The sequence below is a fragment of the Microtus oregoni genome, unplaced genomic scaffold (assembly GCF_018167655.1).
Source record: "Microtus oregoni isolate MIOR12 unplaced genomic scaffold, Mior012 000020F_ref0000438, whole genome shotgun sequence".
NCBI classification, from domain to species: Eukaryota; Metazoa; Chordata; class Mammalia; order Rodentia; family Cricetidae; genus Microtus; species Microtus oregoni.
Window position 1 is genome coordinate 18,530,300 of NW_024543079.1, and position 21,337 is coordinate 18,551,636.

The window sequence follows — 21,337 nt, forward strand, 5'->3', positions numbered from 1 at the left end:
CCTTCATGGCAGCAGAGAACATGGGTGGAGGCTCTGTTCCTTCACAAATGCCTCCTCTCTGTTCTCTGGGTGCTGTTACCCTGTTGATGACCAGGTCTGGGCCAGGCGCTTAGGTCTTCAGCATACTTGTGTTTACAGCTTATCAGTATGTGAAGCCTCCCGAGGCTAAATTCACAGGCCGCCCACATTCCTGGGTTCCTATAAACGGTGGCATACACAGCATTGCTTGGAGATGATCAGCTTTTTATTTATGACAAACCATTCTCATCAGCAGTGGTCTGATGCTAATGGTAGACAAGAGATGGCTACTGAATCTGTTCAGTCAGGTGTCAGGAAGCCCCCAGACTTCTGCCTTGTTGACGGTCTCCTTTGCTCTACCCATGCTCCAGTGATGCCCTCAAAGGAGCCTGTCCATGCCCACATCCTGACTCTGGGTGTGCAGCACCAGCAGAGTTGATTTTAGAAGAAAATGTGAATACAGTTAATCTGGCCAGGAGGGCACTGCATTCTCCCATCCTGGTCACCTGGTGACCAGCCGGCTCTTCCATCTGCTCATTGGGAAGAAGGCCCTGCGGATTTAGGATGGCCAGGCTGGGGTGGAAAGTGAGGAGGAGGGGGCACATGTGTGTAAGTTTATCACAGCCCTGATCTTGCAGACGTCAGTGGCAGTGGAGAACAGGGACCTTGAAACTGTGGAGCCAGGGGATGACCCAGACTTCTGAGTAGCAGTGTAGAACCTGAAACAAACAAAGGGCTTATCTGAGAACAGCTGCCAGAGACTCTGCCTGCCCAGGGCAGCTCTTTTGGTACCCCTTGTGCATGTCAGACAACTGGGAACTGTGACTGTGTGTGCACACATATTCTGTGCTCAGGCAGCTTCCTCCATCCCTACCTTCAGTTTTTATCTTAAAAATCTCCAAACCTACTAAAAGTTGGAGTGATTCAAGAGTGTATGTTTCTCACCTATAGTTATGAAATATTCTGTCTATCTATCTATCTATCTATCTATCTATCTATCTATCTATCTATCGCTGTGTTGAAGTTTCCAACACAGCTCTTGCTTTTTCTCTGTAGAGATCACACGTAGTAATATAGCACATGAATTGTACGTATATATGATTAATATATATGTATATATCATATATAATGTTCTATGTATGTAGGTGTTATATATGATTTCTGAATTATTTGAAAACCTTACTTTCTGTAATCTCCCTATCCCTATTCAGAGTATTTCTTTGCAGAGGCCTCAGGAAGTGAAAGCCAGGTGGATTAGGTCATGTGAGTGGCAGGAGGATACTGCCTGTCAGCCCTGTGCCCCTTGAGAGAGTACCTGCCCCTGCTATCGTGTGTTCATGGCTGGGAGGGAGCATCTTCTTGGGAATGAGGTGCGGAGGTGCGCTGCTAGTGAAGGGACCACAGCCCTGAAAGGTGAGTTGGGTGATGGGGACCAGGACTCAGTACACAGGCTCTTCTGTCTTACCCGCTTTAAGGCAGGATTGGTTTGGAAGTCACAGTTGTCCAGATGGGGGTGCACAGTCTTCCTGCATGTAGTTCTCCCGATTTCCATGTTCAGCATATATTTCAAGCCTTTCACCACCTGAAGAAACCGAATACCCAAGAACTAGATTAGTTAGCTTAGAGTGCAAGGGGTGTGGGTGGGAGGGGGTCACTGCCTCTCCAGCTGCTGAGGGGTGAGGTCAGGAGAGTGCTGTGGAGCTGGGCACGGGGGAGGCACGCTCAGGACTTGCCAGAGGAAGGCTGTAGATGAGCAGATCCAGACTTCAGCCATCCCCCTTCCTTGCCTGCTGGCAGTGCCTTAGAGCCCTGTCTTAGGTGGCTGCTTTCTGCCTGGAACTCTGCGTTCTGGAGAAACGCGAGGATGGGGTTGCCACAGCCACAGGGAAAGACCTGCCCTCTCCCTCTTTTCTGTTATCTCAACCTATGTAACAGCCCCTAGTCACCTGCCGTGGTGTTTAAATGGGTGTCAAGCCTGCTCACTTCTCCACTCCTGTGGGAACTAATTATTTTGACCTTCTCCTCTTGGACACAGCCATGACTTAGTGCTTTTGTTGTTTGTGGTTTCTGTATGGTTGGAGGAAAGTCCCTGAACTTTTAGTCCCAGTCTTAAGCAAGTAGTTTGTGAAATAGCCTCCAACATCACGAGAATACGAAGGAGAATGCTCTTGTCCCTTGTGGGGGACCTTGGGCTCTTGGGCCCAGAGATCTCATTGTCTGAGGCTGGTCCTTGGATTGCTGATAATCCCTTTCTAATAGAACATTGCACTCTTAAAAAGTTTATAGTTGCCAAAAGAAGAGTATAGAAGCCACCCTGATGCCGTAACCCAGATCAAGAAGGAATGCTGTAAAGCCATCCTCCTCCTCAGAGCAGCGTCTTTCTGTAGCCTTTTCCCTGCAGCTGCAGCACGGTCTTCTAAAGCCAGCTTGACATGTCAGCAGGGTCTGCACGGGGCCTTTATGTACAGCCAATGAGAGGTTGCCAGGCATCTCCCTCCTGACGTTAACACTTGGTTTTGGGACACAAGGATTAGCAAGGCGGGCTGTCCCCTTTGGGGTACCCAGGGGAGGAAAGTTCGGAGTGGATATAATCAGTTACTAGGAAGGCTGACTTTGAGTGGTGAGTCTTGAGCAGGCCGGAGGAAGAGTGAGTTTGTGGGTCTGAGAAGGGAGTTGGCCCAGCTCTAGGAGGAAAATGAATGGATCCAGTGGGAAAACAGTACAAAGGCTTTGTGGACTATGAATGAGGGATAAAGACAGGAGATGGCCCAGCCCCTGGACCTTGGTAGGGCAGCTCCTATTCGTCCTGCTGTGCCCTCCCTGCTGGGCTGTCGGCCTCTGCATACCCTTGTAGGGCCCTTATTACTCTGCTGCCATTTCATGTTGCTATTGATGGACTCTGGTGGTTTTTCTAAGAAAAGGTCCCCAATGCTCAGCTCTGAGGGACACTGCCCTGATGCTGTAGGTAATGTGTTATGTGACCCAGTTTGCCAGAGCAGTCCTGAGGTGGCAGCTCTTGGTCCTCCGCACCTGTACCAGGGCCTTGCTGACCCGGGACTCCTTGAACAAGAAGATGTCGTTTGTGGAGTTGTTGAACTTTTCCACACTGTGCCTGGCTGCCTTAAGCACTTCTGAGTCATTGGTCTTTATTATTTTGGGAAATCCTGGCTTCACACTGGTGTTCAAATCTTTGCAACAAAAATCTGAAAGAAACAAACGAACCAGGAAAAGACATTGATGTCAGTGAAACACTAGATCATGGGTCATGTCTCATCCCCTGGTGGTACCCACTCCTCTCAGCGTTTTAGCCCTCGCTCCTCCTCCACCTTCACCTGGTGCCTGCCTCCTGTTTACTCCGCCACCAGAATATTGTGTATACTCATTATGTTCTTTACCTGATGCTGAGGACAGACGCCATGGACTGTGCAATAGCATATATAGTTCCTGTCTCCTAGTCCCTGCTTACATGGCTTTTTCCAGAACCCAGGTTTATTCTCGACGTGGGTCCCCAGGCAGTAGAACTCCAGACAGGAAATGTGTTGATATGCCCAGACTGGGTTTTGAGGCTGGCTGTACTTCCCCTGGTGACCCTCTGCACTCTTCCACCTTCTCAGAGTGGCCTGCGTTTTGCTTAGACACACCTGTGACCCCATTGCCTCTTGTGCACTGGCTCCCGGGGTACTGGTATACAGATCTCCCTCCTGTTGAGGAAACCGTATCCCTTGAGTTTTGGGTCTAGAGTCTGGTTTGCTGTGGGTGTGATGGGTGGTCAGCTGCTTTCTACCTAGACCTGTTTTCCTGCACCAAGGAGTCCATATTTGTGTGTAAAAAACTGGAGAATGGTATAAGGGATGTCTATGTTATGGCCAGGAGCAACTGGAATCCCAGTTCCCAGAGGCATGGAGCTAACGGGTTCTGAAGACCCACCTCACTGGAGACCCTGACTCATCCCTTGCCTAGCTCACTCATAGGATCAGTTCCCAGGATCCCAGCTGCCAGGGTGGCCCAAGTCACGGGGGCAGGGCTTGGCCAGGTGTTTGCATTCGCCCACTTAGCTTCAGAGTCTGGGGTTTAACATCAGGAAAAGAATCAGTGAACCAGTTGACTCCCCACAACAAAAAGTGGCTTGTGGTTCTTAACGTCTTGAATTTGAGTTTCTCTTTTTGTGTGTGTGTGTGTGTGTGTTGCCTTTCTTTTTTTTAAAATTTATTTATTTATTAAAGATTTTTGAGTTTCTTTTTCTTCAGGGGCCAGGGGTGAGTTGCCCATGAAAATCAAAAAGGGCTGCTGAGATGGCTCAGTGGGTCAAGGCGCTTGCTGCGGAGCCTGCTAAGCTACATTTGATCCTGGCAGGAGAGAACCGACACTCGGGTCGTTCTCCGACCCCAGTAGTCGTCCACATGTACCCACACGTAAATAAATACATGAATGCAATTGAAACGCGATACAAACAAAAAGCCCAAAGCTAGCGGGGGATGGGATAGAGGGCCTTCATAGGTAAACTTATCTTTTTAAGACTTTGCTGAGATACTAGTGTGTGGGTGGCTACAGCTGGATACACCAAGATGAAGGTGCTGGCTGTCGTGGCTGTTGTTATAGCAACTGTAGATCCCAGGTTCCCTTTGAAGACAAGATGCTCCTCCATCCCAGTGATTGAGTAGGTGGATGCGGAGGCCTAGTGGAAGTGGAGGGAGAAATGCCTTTTACCTTGGACGGTGGGTTAGGAATTAATACTATAGGTCAATGACAGCTCAGGATCAGAAGGCAGGAGGGTCTGGGCCTCACTGGAAGCTCTGTGGAGCTTTAGGGGAAGGTTTCAGGATCTGAGGCCAGGGAAGAAGCCGGGCTTAATATTAAACATGGTCTTTGAAGCAGGCTGTTCATGTGGCCGCTAGAATCTTGATGCCCAGGGTGTGGGGAGAGGGAGCTGGTCAGGCCTGTTGGTCCTTCTCCAGTCACACCGAATATGAGAGGTGGAGGTAGCTCATGTCAGCAGGGAGGTCCTTCAGATGTCAGCGATCTGTCAGAACCTCGAGTGAAGCACTAGAGACAGCTGTTCCCATTGCTTATTAGGAGCCGAATGGGGGGAGCAGGGACAGTACGGCAAGCGTCACCTGCAGCCCGCTCTGTGCAGCCCACTACAGGTGGAGGGGAGGGTGGAAAAGCAGAAGAGTTGTGGCCTGTGGGACACAGGACTTTGGGGCATCCCATTTTGTGAGCAGGCAGGGTTTCCAGGAAAAGGCTCCCAAGCTAGAGACACAAGATTCAGTTACAGCTTGTTGCTGCCAGGCTTTCTAGGCATGGGCCATTAAAGCCCTTTATCCTTAAGAAAGGAGCATGTGTTAGTGTGCTCGTCCAGTAGGGCTTTTGCGACTGGATCAAGTCTGTAGATTGCCCATAGCTGGATCCTGCAGTGTCCTCTGGACTGTCCCAGCATGCTCTCTGGCTGTTTATGATGTTCATAGAGTGGCCAAAGGAAGTCTGAGGACTGGGAGGGCTCTGCCTAGCTGCAGGTGAGTCACCCATGTAATGTACCTCTTAGGGTCCCCCACCTGTACCAGCAAACCCCCTCAAGTCTGTGTCTTTGCTATGAGTTCTGTGGCTCATTCTTATGCTTCGAAACCCTGAGCTGTGAGGGTGGGGTGGGCTTCTTTGGGGCAGTATTGCCGCCTCATGCATGGACACTGGAACTTCATAGGATTAATTTTGTCTTTATTAATGGGGACACAACCAGTGTTAGAATCCCGGCTGTTCTTATTGGCTCTGCTGACGTGTGCAAGCAACCTTTTTGAGCCTCCATGTTCCACCTGTAATAAGGCTGATGACAACACTGACCTCAGGGTAAGAATAAACGAGGCAGTTGGTATGAAGCAATAGTGCCAGTGTTATTCAGTACCATGTCAGGTACAATATGGCCACAGCAGGGATTTCTGAGGACAAAGGTAGTCACTGAAAATCCTAGCACATAGGCTGGGCCAGTAGTCTGCTCAGGCCTAGACCCAGCCTGCACCAGCTTCTAGAGCCTTCTGGGGGAATCTGTCATCCCAAGGCCTAGTTATGCCCATAGTCCTTGCTCTGCGGAGCAGGTGGCGGCATGACTCTGAGTTTCTTGCCTACGCAAACAAACCTCCTGCTGGAGCGAGCCATGGGATGAGGGAGAGGGTGAGCAGCAGCAGGGAACCTACTTCTTGGAAGCGGTGACACATTGAGAAAGAAGGCTCTCCATTCTCACCAACAGCCAGTGAATGTGGCAATTTCCTAAATTCTCAAGACTGGGGATACCTCCCTGGGCCCTGCATGTGGGTATGGACAGTTTAACTCCTGGGCACAGAACGAAGCCATGTGCTCAGATCAGACATAATCAGCCTCCCTGTTGCCCTTGCCTTGGGCTCATAGAAGGCTCTAGAATTTCACAGGAAGTAGGGAAGGTGGTGTGTGTGTGCGCGCGCGTGTGCCCATCTATGTGCGATGACCATCAGCCAAGGTTCCCAGCTGTTGAGTCCTGAGAGAGGGGCCTGAGTGTACCCCATGTTGTGGCTGAGGCCCTTACTGGAAGTGTCAGGAAGGGTGGTACCCGTGGGTGAAGGTGGTGTTCATTAACACAGCAGAGGCAAGGCCTGACCACAGACTTGCAAGCAAGGGTGGGTATGGTTGGGAGTACCCCAGGCCTCTGAGCACTTTTGAATGTTATCACGGAGCCATTTTTTTCTAAGACTCTCAGGTCAGAACCAGTTTACTGGTCACTTCAAAGGGCAGGCTGGATGTTCAAGAATCCCCAGCTGGTATGTAGGGGGCCTGTGGTGGTGTTCTCAGCTTCCAGTGTGAGGGTGGTGTTCATTTGGGTCTGGAGCGGAGAGGACAGAAGCGGATAGCCCAGAGAAGCTGCTGTGGGCAGGAGGAGTGGGGAGGACTCCTCTCTGCCTCACACCAGTGGGAAAGTAACTGGTAGAGACGGGGAACTGGCAGCTCTCAGATCTCTCCCCCAAAGGCTGCCCACCGGTATTACCGATCACACTGTAGATGTGGCGGCTCCGTTCGGTGAGGTCCCAGAGGAGGCAAGCACAGCATTTTCCAAACACTGAGTATGAATAATGAAACCGGGGACAGGCGAGACAGCTGGCGCCAGTGTCCTCCCCAGACCTTGCTCATAGGCTAAGAGGGCTTTGTAGAATGAACGCCCAGATTCTGTCTATGTCTCTCCCTGAACAACTGGGACAAAGGAACGGGGTGGCAGGAAGGGCTTCCTAGCAAGCGTGAAGGCTGCAGGGAGCAGGGCACAGGGAGGCAGGGTCTGCGGCCTGACCTATGCTTCCTCTGTCTCTCCCACCAGTGCTGTTAACTACCTGTTTGTCAACCACCCCTTGCCTGCCATGCGTGTCCCTGTCTCAGAGCAGAAGCTGCCCCCTCCCATTCTTGTGCTATTTCCACAGAGACCGATTCACAGCAAACACATCGGGTCTTGAATTCTGAGGCTGTGTGCTCTACAGACACTCCACTGACTTCTTGACATCTGATTTGCTATGAAGGGGGGATCCCACATTCCTGGTGTCTCTTAGGGATTCCCTTTCACTGTGTGTTCCCAGAACCCTCCGCCTGATCCCCTATGACTAGACCTAGCCTACTTCAGACAGGAAGAATAACAGAAATCTTAGGCCTATGTGTGTGCTGTCCTCCTTTGGCGGGAGATGGTCAGCTATCAGTCTTCTTGTGCATTAGAGGCAGGGCCCCCAAACTTAATCTATGTGCTGAATCTGCTTGCAGGGGTAGATACTATCCAGCTCTCTGTGGGCAAACAGACATTCATGGCCGGGCTAGCAAGTCAGCTAACTTGCCTGTGCCTCAGCTTCACAACACAGGCGGCCTCCACCCTCACTGGCCACCATCATGCTGACTGCGGGAAGGATGAGTGTCTTATTGGGGTCCCTGTAGGAAAGTCACAGACGGAGAGAAAAGCTTTCAGATACAGGCTGTTTGACCGAGACCCCTTACCTCTGCCTCTGTCTGTCTCTCTGGTGGGCCCCAGCCCAGAACAGAACAGAAGTTGTTCTTCCGATTCCTGCGGCTGCTGCTATGTTTAATCTCTCATATCTACTCAGCTTGGAAGTAGCTACTGCTGGGATCCACAGCCTCTTGCCTAGTGTCCTGGAAAAGTTGCGAGACTGGCAGGCTAGGGTCCCCATGCCTCCACTACTACGCGATGGTCAAGACAGCACCCTGAGGTAGGACCAGATGACCTCTCTCTTACCTGGGGAGTGTGTCCCGTGGGAGTCGGAAGTCAGGCAGCAGAGGGCAAGCAGAATGGCCAGCCACATGGTTGACTGGGTGAACGGCAGCATGTGGTGGCCAAGGCTGACGGGGTAGACGTGCTTGGCAAGCAGAGCCCTAGGACCAAGGCAGGGTGGGATATACTTGATGGGGGCGTGGTTTCTTGTTGAATCATTTTAACCAGAAGCACTTCATCTCCAGGACTTGGGGCCACAAGAACAACCACTTCCTATAGAGAAGTTGCCAAGTTGTGATCGTTTGCAGGGGGAGGAGGAAGAGAAGTGAGACCCATGAGCAAAGCACCCTCCCTCCTGCTGAGGGGGAGAGGGAGTTTTCCACCGCCTACCACATGCAGGAGATGCTGGTGTGAAGAACCCAGGGGATTTTTGGAAGCAGAATCATTTGACTCTCCTCTAAATTTACAGCCACCCCTGTCCCCTGCATCCTGTCCTGAGTAGCCCTCCTCGAGAAACAAGAAACCCTGTTGCCCTTGGTTTGAGCGGCTTCACCTGCAGGGAAGCTGTTCATACTTCCTGGAGTTCCCTAGGGAGAGCATTGGCATGTAGCTTCTGTACCTCTGACAGAAACCCTGCACCGAGTGAGCTGAGTTAGAGATCACGGCCCACTGTAGGCTCAAAACCAGGCAAGGAGAGGAAATTGTGTGGACAAAGGTCTTATTCTGGCCATGACTCTACTTCCTGCCCAGCCCGTGGTTTGGTGTAGGTGCCTGTAGCCAACTGTCTAAATCTAAACCCAAGCTTTGCTTCGTGACACCTGCTGTCACTAGACTAGGAACTCATGTGCCTCAGTTACCTCCCAGGAAACTGCTGGAGTATTGGGAGCCTTCTTAGTATAAGCAGGAGCGGAGCAAGCTCTAACTGGTCTTAGTGTGTGGAGGCACATTCACCTCTTAGAGCTAGGTGAGAAAGGTAGCTTGGAAGGATGCCTGGGTCTCACTCCTGAGGAGGCCCATGGGCCTCTTAGACGGCCTGACATACAGATGTAATCAAATCCCGGGAGCTCAGGGGGAAACTCTGCTCCAGGGGAGTCCTGCTGGGTTCTACTGAATTCCAAACAGAGCAGCCAGGGTCTGTGGGACATGGACAAGCTATATAGTCTGAGGTCCCAATAGGTTTCTGGGTGCATTGAGGTTTGTTTGGGGAGTTTGGTATTTCATGCTATGCGTAGTGGGTGATGTTCAGTAAGTGGTGGCTGTAATGGCAGCCCCCGTGGCCCTTCCCTGTTGTTGGATACTGTTTGTTCGTTCCTGGCCACTCAGACCTGAAATAATCACACAGAAACTATATCATATGCACTACTCTTTGGCTAATAGCTTAAGCATATTTTTAGCTAGCTCTTACATCTTATATTAACCGATTTCTATTATATTTTACCATGAAGCTCGTGGCCTACAGGCAAGGTTCTGATTGGCAATTCACGTCTTTCTCCTCTGGCGGCTGCAGTGCGTCTCCCTAACTCCACCTTCTTTGTCCCAGCATTCAGTTTAGTTTCCCCACCTAGCTCTATTCTGCTAAGTCACTGGCTGAAACAGCTTTATTCATTAACCAATAAAGACAACACATATACAGAAGGACTTCCCACACCACTTCCCTGAATGGCTTTGAGATCCTCAGTTTTGGCTGCTAGGGTCTGGGACACAAGATCTCCAATGTATATGGGATTCACTGCTAGTGCTAATCTCAGTTTCAAACATCCACTGTGGGGTTGTATATCAGAGCATAGTCCCAAAGGATAGGAGAGGGCTTTTGTATTTCTAGTAGTAACCAGAGCATCAGTGGTCTAAGTGGGAGCTGGCAGTAGATCAAGCAAGACTGGCTGCTTGGTCTTCACATTGCTGGACAGTGTGATGCAGTAAAAAGGACATATCCAGGGATTTGAGTTCCCAGCTCATGTGCTACATAAAGGACCAGAAAGCTTCTGTGGAGTCGTAGAGGAGAACTGTCTCCTGTAGCTGCAAAGCTAAGATTGCTAAAAAATCAAATACACAATCTCATTCTCTAGTTGTCTGGATTGAAGTTCCAGTCCTGCAGGAAGCTTTTGAAATGAGAACACTGATGTGAAAGAATGGGATCCTGTGGGTTGGGATGGAGGATATGGGAAGAGTCCAGTGGAGCAGGGATAGTGAGTCCATGAATTCTGATGGGTCTTCTTTGCCAGTGAAAGAGGTGGTATTCTCAGTGGGCCAACACTGGGTACTGAGCCTGAATTAAGGTCAGCCTCTGTGAAGTCCCTGAGGTACTGGGCCTGTCCTTAGGTCAGCATGCAGATAGCATCCTGGGTACTAAGCTCATATTCTGGTCAGTGTGGGTCATCCCCTAGTTACTGGATCTACACATGCATAGGTTGCATAGTACAAGTGACCCTGTAGGTTCAGGTCTTGTGGCACAGGGCCTGGAGTAGGCCAAAGTGTGAGGGTACCTCTTGGTTCTGGGCTTTAAGTAGACCAGCCTGTAATTACTGGATCCTGGGCCTTCAGTTGGAGGCAGTGTGCACATGGGCACCTGGGTATTGACTTTAAACTGAAAAGCATGCCCTTAAGGCAAGTCCAGTACCTATGGAGTCAGCTTCCTTGCTGAATTCAGAGCAGGTATCTTATTCTGAGAGTCACTAGAAACCGAACCCTATGTTAGGCCCAGTATTCAGGGGTCAAGCTGCAAACTGACCACCAGAGTACTGACTGGTACTTGTTTAAGATATTCTACCTATGCAGCTCATTTAAAAATGTAAAGTATTAGTTAGTCCTCTAAAGATATTGAGGATAATAAAGAAATATCATCTATAACAGTCAAATTTAGAGTCATGTTAGATATATCTTCTAGACCATACAAAGATATATTTTAGATAGATGGTCTTCAAACACTTTAAAGACCTACAGAATATGATATTTAAAATCTTTTGTTAACATAGGGCTTTTCACGACAATGAGATTGTTTGTTCCTGTCATCACTGATCTACTTCATAAAAGGATGAGCATTGAAGAAACTCCATATGGAGTTTACTTTCAATGAGGCAAAACTAGTCATTTGAACAAGAAATTGCTCTTGCCTTGAATGCTGACAGTTTGCTGTACAAACTGGACATGCAAGACAGAAAGAAAAATGACAAACTTTGCCAAGATAATGTAAGACAGTCCTTTGAAATTTCCGCTTTATAGAAAAGTCTGTCAGATATTCTAGGCCTGTAAGCCAAAGATTAAATGGCCCCAAATTACAGAGGAACTTTGGGTGACTGTCCAGGCAGCAAGATGTCTCTGTCATTTCTATAGTTTTGGAATGACTTGTACTTTACTTCCTGTTTACTCAAGTAGTATTATATACTTCTGAGGTCCTTGATGAAGTTAAAGACTATATAGTTATGCCTTTGCATGGTTGTAAGAAAAGGTAAATTAGGTACAGAGCTTTGGACTCATCAAGATTGAATAAATAATGGAGTATTTTCTCCAAATGTGCCAAATACAGAGGGCTGGGCATTGTAAATGCAATTCTTACCTGATACTTGTTCTTATTGTTTATAGTTTTATTATGTTAGAGTTAAAATCTTTCCTTTTTCTTTAGACAAAAAGAGGGAAATGTTTTGGAATATTCCTTTAAACTCTGTGGAGATGTATCACTGTGACTGATTTAATAAAAAGCTAAACAGCCAATAGTTAGGCAGGATTTTTGTGGCAGACATCATGCTGGGAAGAAGGGTGGAGAAGTCAGACTGATGCAGAACGAGTCAGACACACAAAATGGGACAGAGGTAAATGCTATGTGGTAGAACGAAGAGTAATAAAAATATAGGCTTATTTAAGTTATAAGATCTAGTTGGGAACAAGCCTAAGCTATTGACTGAGCTTTTATAATTAATAAAAAGTCTCTGTGTGGTATTATTTGGGAGCTGGCTGGCAGGAAAGAAAAATCCACCTTCACTTGAGGTATCATTGTAGGCAGCTGCTTTGGTACTGTTCCTGTATTTAGGACAGCAAGAGAGATGCCACGTGGGTATGACTCTGACACTATCCAGCAACCTCAGAGGTGTTTCTATGGTGGGTGAGGAGCCTAGACCCCTGTCCAGCACACTCAGGTTCCTCTGTGGTAGTCTAGATACCCAGGTTATCCTCCACTGCACTGTGGACCTTCTGGGATGGGTCACTGGGCTTTTCAGGTTGTATTGCTTGATTTTAGCTGTTGTTTCTCTTTTAATTTTGACTTGTCGCGTGGTCCTGAAGTGGACACAAGTGGTGGTGATTTCTTTGAGTTTGACAGAGGCTTTCTCTCTCCATTCAGGTGGACTTTAACTCAGGAGCGCTGCAAGCTCATGGTCCTTTAAAGCTTCCATAGACAACTCCAAGTTCTCGTGTGAATCTGAGGAATGAAACTCATGGACATGAGGGTGGGTTTAAGAAAGTAGGTTTGTTACTGGGTGCTTAGGAGAAAGAAGGCAGACCTCCTAGATGGTAGGAGCGGGTTCCGAGAAGTCGTTCCGTCAAGCATCTGCTTTTTTTTAGCACCAATAGAAGGAACTGGGATGAGGCATGGGGAATTCACACAGCTGGCATACCTGTAAAATGCCTGGTCACACCGGGAACAGTGGAGGGGCCAGGAAACCCAGACTTCCTTCTGACATTTCTGGCAAGAACAGAAGTGCTAATGAGCTCATAGACCTTCTTGGAACTGCTGTTTTTGGGGTCTTGCCAGTTTTTACGTCATGTTCTCATCTTCTTTCAGACCAGCCTTCTGAAGGAGAATTTGGATGATGGCTGACCTTACTGTTTCCTGCTTGGAAGCAATTGCTGGGTGGTGGTGGCCATGTCAGAGGTGCAGCAGGTGGCAAGTGAGCTTTGTAAGAATGGGCCACCAGGAAATAAGGCTCCTGTGGGTGAATCTCGGGTAGGCAAGGCTCTGAGAGCCTCGTCCCCAGAATGGCTCTTGCTACTGCTGTGACTTTACATGCTTGCAGCCATTTTTCTCTGGTGCCTGGCAAGATGTGAATGGGTGTGGAGGATCCCCACTGCCTTTAATCTAGTGTGATCATCTCATGGAAATATCCCATCCTACTGGGCATTTTTACCTGTGGGCTATTATGAAGATGATTTCCTTTTAAGATGTACTGTTTCATTGAAGTAATGATTTTATACAGTAATAGAGTTTAAATAGAATTTTGATGATTAAGATTTTTAAATATTTTTATTTTTAACTAATTCATTTTTTTTTTTGAGACAGGGTTTCTCTGTAGCTTTGGAGCCTGTCCTAGAACTAACTCTTATAGACCAGGCTGGCCTCAAACTCACAGAGATCCATCTACCTCTGCCACCCATGTGCCGGGATTAAAGGCTTGCATGTGCCATCACCGCCTGGTTGATGAATAAGGGTTTTTAACAAATGCAGTAAAGGATTATGATAGAGGTTATTTAGTCAGAAAATTAATATAGGTAAAGGAAGGGTATAGTATTGCCCCCATCCCTGATAAAGCAAGGGCTGCAGAGGGTAAAAAATAGGAATAAGGAAGTATCATGCAGCTGGGACTTACGAGGTTTTTCTTGATGAGCCATATAGACTTGCGTGTGTGTGTGTTCCCCTTTTTTTGCTGATCCCAGAGGATTGGAATGTAGCTATGAGGACCGTCCTTCAGCAGCTCAGGAACTGAAGAGGAGCCGTGGAGTCAGGGGTCAGTCACACAAGTGACTTTTTTATCTGAGGGAGTAAAACTTAATTCTCTGGGGTGCTGATGAATACAAGTCTTCAGCAGGCCAGAGAAACTGAAGAGGAGATGCAGAGTGGGGGGCGACTAGACAGACAAACAGACACACGAGGACTTTTCTGAGGGCCCGAGCTTAGCTATTCATTTTATTATTCTTTTTGGGGTTTGATCCACTCACTTTTTCTATTCTGTTCTTCTACCCTGATATTTTCCTTCTTCTATTTCCCAATGTCTTCCTTCTCTACAACTGTCCGATGTCTTCCTTCTCCACCACCGTCTGATGTCTTCCTTCTCCACCACCATCTGATGTCTTCCTTCACCACTGTCTGATGTCTTCCTTCTCCACCACTGTCTGATGTCTTCCTTCTCTACAACTGTCCGATGTCTTCCTTCTCCACCACCGTCTGATGTCTTCCTTCTCCACCACCATCTGATGTCTTCCTTCTCCACCACAGTCTGATGTCTTCTTTCTAGCTTCTTTATTTTCCCCCAGCAGAATCTTTCAAGCAATATAAGAATTACAATGTGGCTCCATTCTATTTTTTCAATTGAATGATTACAATGAATACAAGTAACAAGCAGCATGTTTTCCATATCTCTTACACAATTAAACATTTTATGGATGACAGGTGAAAAACAAATTATCCCCAAGAACCCACATCCATTCATGTCCAAGCAACTCATTATTGATTAACAAAGTTTAAGCAAGCAAGATATTCTCCTTAGCCAGTTCTTTTACTGGCAGGCTGCATTTTGCAGTTACAAAGAAAGGAACAATCATTTTATTTTTTATCTCAAAAGGTAATCTTATAAGAAATCTTGAAAGAGTCACAAATCTAAACTTTTACATATGAAAAACAGTCAGTTCTATTTGAAGTCCCAAGGGCACATATCCACTTATTAACATGTTTTTAAATTAAATCATATCGGGAAGCTGAGGGCAGAAATGGGTACAAGGAATTTGTCATCGCTTTTGATCATCAACCTATCCTAGCAAGAAAGGTGTATAGCCAGGCTGCCATTGTTTTTGTTCCCTGACCTTAACAAGTTCCTCTCTCAACTATTGAAAGTGTATCTTTCTAAACTTTAAATTATCCCCCAAGGTTTTCTATCTCAAATCCACTAACAAAAACATCTTAACCTAAACTTAAATCATATTTAAAGCGTTGTTTTAGCTATGGTACACACTGAAGCCCATGAACACATCTCTGAACATTAAGATTAAAAGAACTTGACCTAGCCTAGATTCTGGGGCTCAATTGTTTTCCTTAACCATTAACCCAAGCCATAATCTATACTGTGGAATATTCCTTCACACTCTGTGAACTTAAGTCACTGTGATTGGGTTACTAAAGAAGCTGACTGGCTAGTAGCTGTCCAGGGAGAACCAGACTAAGGACACTGGGAAGAAGAAGGAAGGAGTCAGAGGAATGCCCAGCGAGACACAGAGGAAACAGGAGATACAAGATAAAAGAGAGGTAATTCCACGTGATGAATGTAGATTAAGTTATAAGAGTTAGCTAGTAACGCACTGAACTATTGGCCAAACATTTGTAATTAATATTAAGTCTCCATATCTTTATTTTGGAGCTGGTGGTCCTGACAAAAACTCTGCCTACCCAGATGGCTCTTCAAGAGAAACTCATAACTTCTAGCTTCATGGTACTTCTTCTGTTTTCTTTTTTTCTACCCTCTGTAGCCCTTGCTTTATCAGGGGTGGGGGGGGCAATACTATATATATCTTATATAGGATTTACCTATATTAATTTTCTGACTAAACTAATCTATATCATAATCCCTTACTGCATTTGTTAGAAACCCTTAAACATCAAAAATTCGACTTAAACTAACACTATTATAATGTATAAAATCATTACTTCACTTAAATAGTACAACTTAGGAGGAAATCATCTTCATAATAACCCGTAGGTAGATGGGGATATTTCCATGAGAAAATCACACTACATTAAAGGTAGTGGGGATCCTCCCCCCGACCCACACCATGCCAGACACCAGAGAAAAAAGCAGCAGTAAATCACAGCAGTAGCAAGAGACATTCTGGAGCCAAAGCCTTTGGGGCCTTGCCTATCTGAGATCCACCCATCAGTGCTTTTCTTCCGAGTGGGCTGATCTGAAATTTAATTGCCCCCTGCTGCTCCTCTGACACGGCCACCAGCAGTTGGGTATGACAGTTGGGATACCCCTCAATGGACCTAGCTAAAAAATCTTGAAAGGACATGACCAAGGAGCATCAAACTGACAGAGCATTTGCCTTTTCCCGTGCCAGCCTGAGATCCTCCTTGGCTGGATTTGGGTGTTGCCAAATGTTTGAAAGCTGAAGCAGGGCCATGAACCCAGACATGGCCCTTGGCAGCAGCTGGGGCCCAGATCTCCAGTGGCGGCACAGGTCACTCAGAGTTGCATGGCCCTGGCAACGGTCCTTGGACACTAACATGGCCACCAGTGGTGGCCCAGATCCTGAGCATCCATGCAGCCTTCAGTAGTAGCGGGATCCATGGACATCAATACAGACCCTGGCTGGAGCAGGGCAGCAGACCCATATGTGGCCCTTGGAAGCAGCTGGACCTGAGCATCACTATGGCCCTGAAAGGCAAGCAGGCCATCCACATCAGCCCGTCTTCTCTTTAGACCCCTCATTCTCCACCACGCACAAACCACTCCGCCTCTCTCTCTCCTATTTCCCAACCATGTATTCACTCACAAAAACGGGCTGGTGATTGTCTTCTACCCGCCCTGCCCAAGCAGACCAGGCAAGCTTGTGGGTGTCCACCAGTCCTAGTACTTACCTTCATAGAGAGGGAAAAGACACAAAGAAAAAAACCAAACAGAACAAAGCTCCCCCTCTGTAACCATCAGACCTTAGTGATGCCTTAATGAAGAGTTGGACCCTAGGTCCCGTTGCTGCTTGAGGTCTCATCCCAGTCAGTTACAGAGAGGATCATGGCGGTAGGAAATTATTACTTCAACGTGGTGGGCTCCTCAGCTCTGTTCAAACATGACCCTCCGAAAGTGGCACAAGAGACAAGGTCAGATATCATCTCTTACATTTTTTAAAGTTATTCTTTGAAAATGTCATATATGCATACAATATATCTTATCCACCTGTAAAAGCACTCCATTCTTTCTCGGGTATGATTCTCCCACAGAATTTGCCAGCTTCTTTCTGTCAGTTGTGCCTATTATTTACTCAGATGCTTTTTTTCTCTTTTAATCAGGTATGGTAAATATCTTACCCTGCCCCCTGGGCTCTTTGTCACAGCCTGAGAGACAGGGTTCAGTTCTTCTCAATACCATGTTCCAACTCACAACCCAGTGCCATGATAGGTCTAGAAAGCAGCCCTTGTTCCACTTTGGCTCTTCCTGTATCTCGGATCTTGACTTCCCAGCACAATACAGCAATTTCTGTTGTTTATACATTGTCCCAGAGTCAGACATTGGGCCTCAGAAAAGGAAGGGCTAGGGCATCTTCAAATACTCCACCTCTTATATTCGTGGAAAGGATGCGTTTGCTATCTGTAGGATTCTGGGATGACAGATTGTTTTTTTTGTTTCTTCTGGATCAGTTTGAATGTAAGACCCGCAGACTTTTCTTTTTTTGTGTGGTTTTTCGAGACGGGGTTTTCTCTGCTTAGCTTTGGAGTCTGTCCTGGACCTCATTGTGTAGATCAGGCTGGTCTTGAACTCACTGAGATCTGCCTACGTCTGCCTCCCCAGTGCTGGGATTAAAGGCGTGCGCCACCACTACCACCCCACCTGCACCACCACCCGGCCAAGATCGACAGACTTCTAATGCCCCAGGTTTCTGATGAGAAAGCTAATGAGGCCTTTGCGAAGGGTTGGAGTGAAGATCTCTTCCTAATAGTCCTGTGCCTGTTGGTTACTGTCTTGGGAAATAAAATGTGTGGTTACAGCCTCACAATGCTGGTGAAGGGCTGCCATCCTTTTGATAGCAATCTGTATTTTTTAAAAAGAAATGAAATGGGAAAAATGGGGACGAGGCTCCAAAAGAGAGAAGAGAAGGAGAGAAGAAGAGAAGGAGAGAAGAGGGTAAAAAAACAATGACTGAAAAAGTCATAGGGAATATACCATTAACTATCTACCTAAAATTTTCTGTAATACACACAAGTCATTGTATAAGTACACATACATACTTTAAATGAAAAATTTCCATTTGGGCTGACAATGCTCCCCACAAGAGTAATAGACCATGTAACAAAAAACCCAACACTAGCATAAGCTCCCTTTTGAGTTATTGGTCAGGGTTGTTTAAGTGACTTCCAAAACATTATAGACTAATGCCCCACCCCTGGAGATAGAAGATTCTTGTTGCTGAAGAGACCATAGACATCAGACTTAGGGCCCAGAGAACCCTAAGCTAGAACTGACCTGAATACCTCTTCCTTTAGGACTAGCTTGTTCCTTTTTTTTTATTCTTTGCTTTTTGAGAGCCCACCAGTCAGCTCCCAAATAATACATGGAAACTTATAAATGCCTGACCTTAGCTTGGCTTATTTCTAGTCAGTTTCTCTTAACTTAAATTTTCTTAACTTAACTCTGCCTTTTGTCTCTGGGTGTTTACCTTTCTCTATTCTATATACCTTTTTTTACTTCTTACTCTATAGCTGGCTGTGTGGCTGTGTGGCTGACTCCTGGCATCCTCTCTCCTCTGCCCCCCTCTCCCCGGCTCCTCTCTTTGCTTTTTCTCCTTCTTTTTTATTTTCTCTTCCCAGCAGCAGCCCTACCTATCTATCTCCTGGCTAGCTATTGACCATTCAGCTCTGTATTAGACTAACCATGTGTTTTAGACAGGAAAAGTAACCCAGCTTCACAGAGTTAAACAAATGCAACACATCTTTGTATCATTAGATAAATATCTCACAGCATAAATGAATGTAACACATCTTAAAATAATATTCCACAACACTAACTTGCGCAGTACCAGAAGGTTCCATGCAAGCTTCCTAAAAAGGGAAGGAGCCAACAGTTCTTCCCGACTATGGTACCTATGGACCATAACAACAATCGCATGGCATGCCAGCCCTAAGGTGCAGGAGTACCATGCATACTTTGGTAGTTGCCAACAGCTCTCTAATTGGGCTTAAGACCTGCTCAACTAGAGGAAACCACACTGGGACTGCAAACCTAGCCAAAAGCGCAGGGCTAGTGCTGTCATAGGTCTTGGAGGTGAACCTACATAGTCCCTAACATTCTAAATATTTGTTCTTATGTGCACAGATAAGTGCACATAATCCCTCCTCAAGAGAACTTCCTTTCGCAGCAGAGACCATTATAGAAAACAACAACTGCCATACCATATAGAAATATGCCTACACGTAAGGAGCCTCTGGGTCAGAGTGACATCTGATGGAACATCACCCTTTCTTCTGATTTGATTGAACTTAGAGTCCACCTTTGCTGATGGGCTCCTTAGTAGCTGTGTCAATGTTTTGTCCTTTGAAATAAAGATCTTCCTTTCCCTGACTTTTTGCCTTTCCATTCCCTTTCTTTCTTTTCTTCTCTGATCCTTCATTCTTTGCACCCAATGCGTTTGTTCTTGCTTTTCTGTGCCCTTGAAGTGTATCCTATTTCTCAGCCACCTCTGCTTTTTAATGTTAGAGTTTTAGCTATAAACGTTCCGAGAGGGGATTCTACTTTCTTTTCTTTGCTGTTGCTACTTACCCCTTCTCCCAAAGAGGAGTGAAGTGTGATAAGGACAAGGGGGCTCCAGGCTGTTCATCGTTAAAGAAAGTCAGGGCAGGAGCTCCAGCAGGGAGAGACCCTGGAGGCAGAAGCTGGTTCACAGGCCTTGGAGGAGGGCTGCGTACTGGCTCGTTCCTTATGGATGGCTCAGCCTACTTTGTCATAGAACCTAAGACCACCAGTCTAGGGTTGTCACCAGCCACATGGGCTGGGGCCTCCTTTACTGACTAGGAAGGTACCTTATGGGCTAGTCTACAGCCCTGTCTTTTGGAGTCATTTTCTCAATTGAGAGTCCCACTTCCCAAATGAATCACTCCAGTGTGTGACAATAGCAACAACAAAAGATCTGAAAGGACGCATGACAAGGCCAGGTTCATCGTCACCTACTGGTAGGAACAGTTCTTGACTCAAGTAAAGGGACCCATTCTACAAATAACAAAGTGACTCTGTAGATAACATCCACATGAACTCACAAAGAACAAAACTAGTGACGTCAAATGGGCCCACACGTCTCAGAGAGACTTCAGAGGGTCAGCTATCTGAGCAGGGACTTCCCTCAGGAGGAGGGAGTCTGGCTTTCAGCTGCATAGTTTGGTGAGAGACAGAGCAGGGTCCAAATCCCAAGTACCCATCCAGTCTGCAAGGTGTCTTCTGATTGCATGCTTTTGGCTGTCAAATATGCTGGGAGTGCTTCTCTCCTCTCCTCCCGCACCCTGTTCTCTTCTCTCTCCTGCTTTGGGGTGTGTTCAGAAGAACTTGGTGGCCTATTCCAGGCACCATCCCCAGTGGGACCAGGGGGCTCACTAGCTGACATCCCAGATTCTGAAGGTTATGGTGACCTTGGCTATAAGCTTCCAGGTAGGAAAGACGTCCTGATCATAACCTGTACCTGCATAGATGAGGCCTTGCTCAGGAATGCCACGGCTCTGCCCACATACAACTTGTGAAAGAAACAGATGGAATTTCAGCCTCAGAGACCTAAACATCAAGTAAAACAAAATAACCAAAGCATAGCAAACTGTGAGACTGCCAGCCTGAATGACCACCAGAGACAACTGAGGGAGTTAAGAAGGGTCCTCCAGGATCCTTCCACTCGAGGCGAGAGGATTAGAAAAGATACTTTCGGTGGGCACACAGTCGGCTGTGCTTACAGTGCTTACCCACAACCTGACTGCCAGCTTTGCTTTTGAAACTTGTGTGATCTGGACCGCTAACAGCCATGTCTTTGCGGAGGGCATGTTGTCAAGATGATGTAAAACACTTCCCGTGAACGCTCACTGCGTCACCTGTTGCTCTCCACAAAGCTCCGCAGTGGCAGTCTGCTCGTCTGCTCACCTCCGAGGCTGCGCGGCACACGCCGGTGTCTCCAGCAATGTTCCTCAGGTGGGATGCGCCAGAGACAACCAAGGGAGGCAAGAAGGCTACAGGAAACCACAATGTTTTCTCTAAAGTGTGCGTTTTTAAAATATGTATTTTTATTTTGTGTGTCTCTGAATGTATGTGTGCGTTCTTGTGTGCCTGTCCATGCAGGTGTCCTTGGAGGCCAGAAGAGGGTGTCACTTCCCTGGGGACTGTCGGTTACCTGTCACTGTGAACTGTCTAATGTGAGTGCTGGGAACTAAGCCCATGT

The 21,337-nt window shown here is 47.0% G+C and overlaps 1 protein-coding gene across 1 annotated transcript; it reads right to left on the bottom strand.

The window, feature by feature from the left end:
- Window positions 1–285: 285 nt before the first annotated feature.
- Window positions 286–8,330, bottom strand: Cst7 (cystatin F). Its single transcript, XM_041670978.1, has 4 exons — window positions 8,264–8,330; window positions 3,049–3,221; window positions 1,484–1,600; window positions 286–737 (listed from the first exon to the last, which is right to left on the bottom strand). The coding sequence occupies exons 1-4, from the start codon at window positions 8,328–8,330 to the stop codon at window positions 660–662; spliced, it is 435 nt and encodes a 144-aa protein (XP_041526912.1). The 3' UTR covers window positions 286–659.
- Window positions 8,331–21,337: the final 13,007 nt, after the last annotated feature.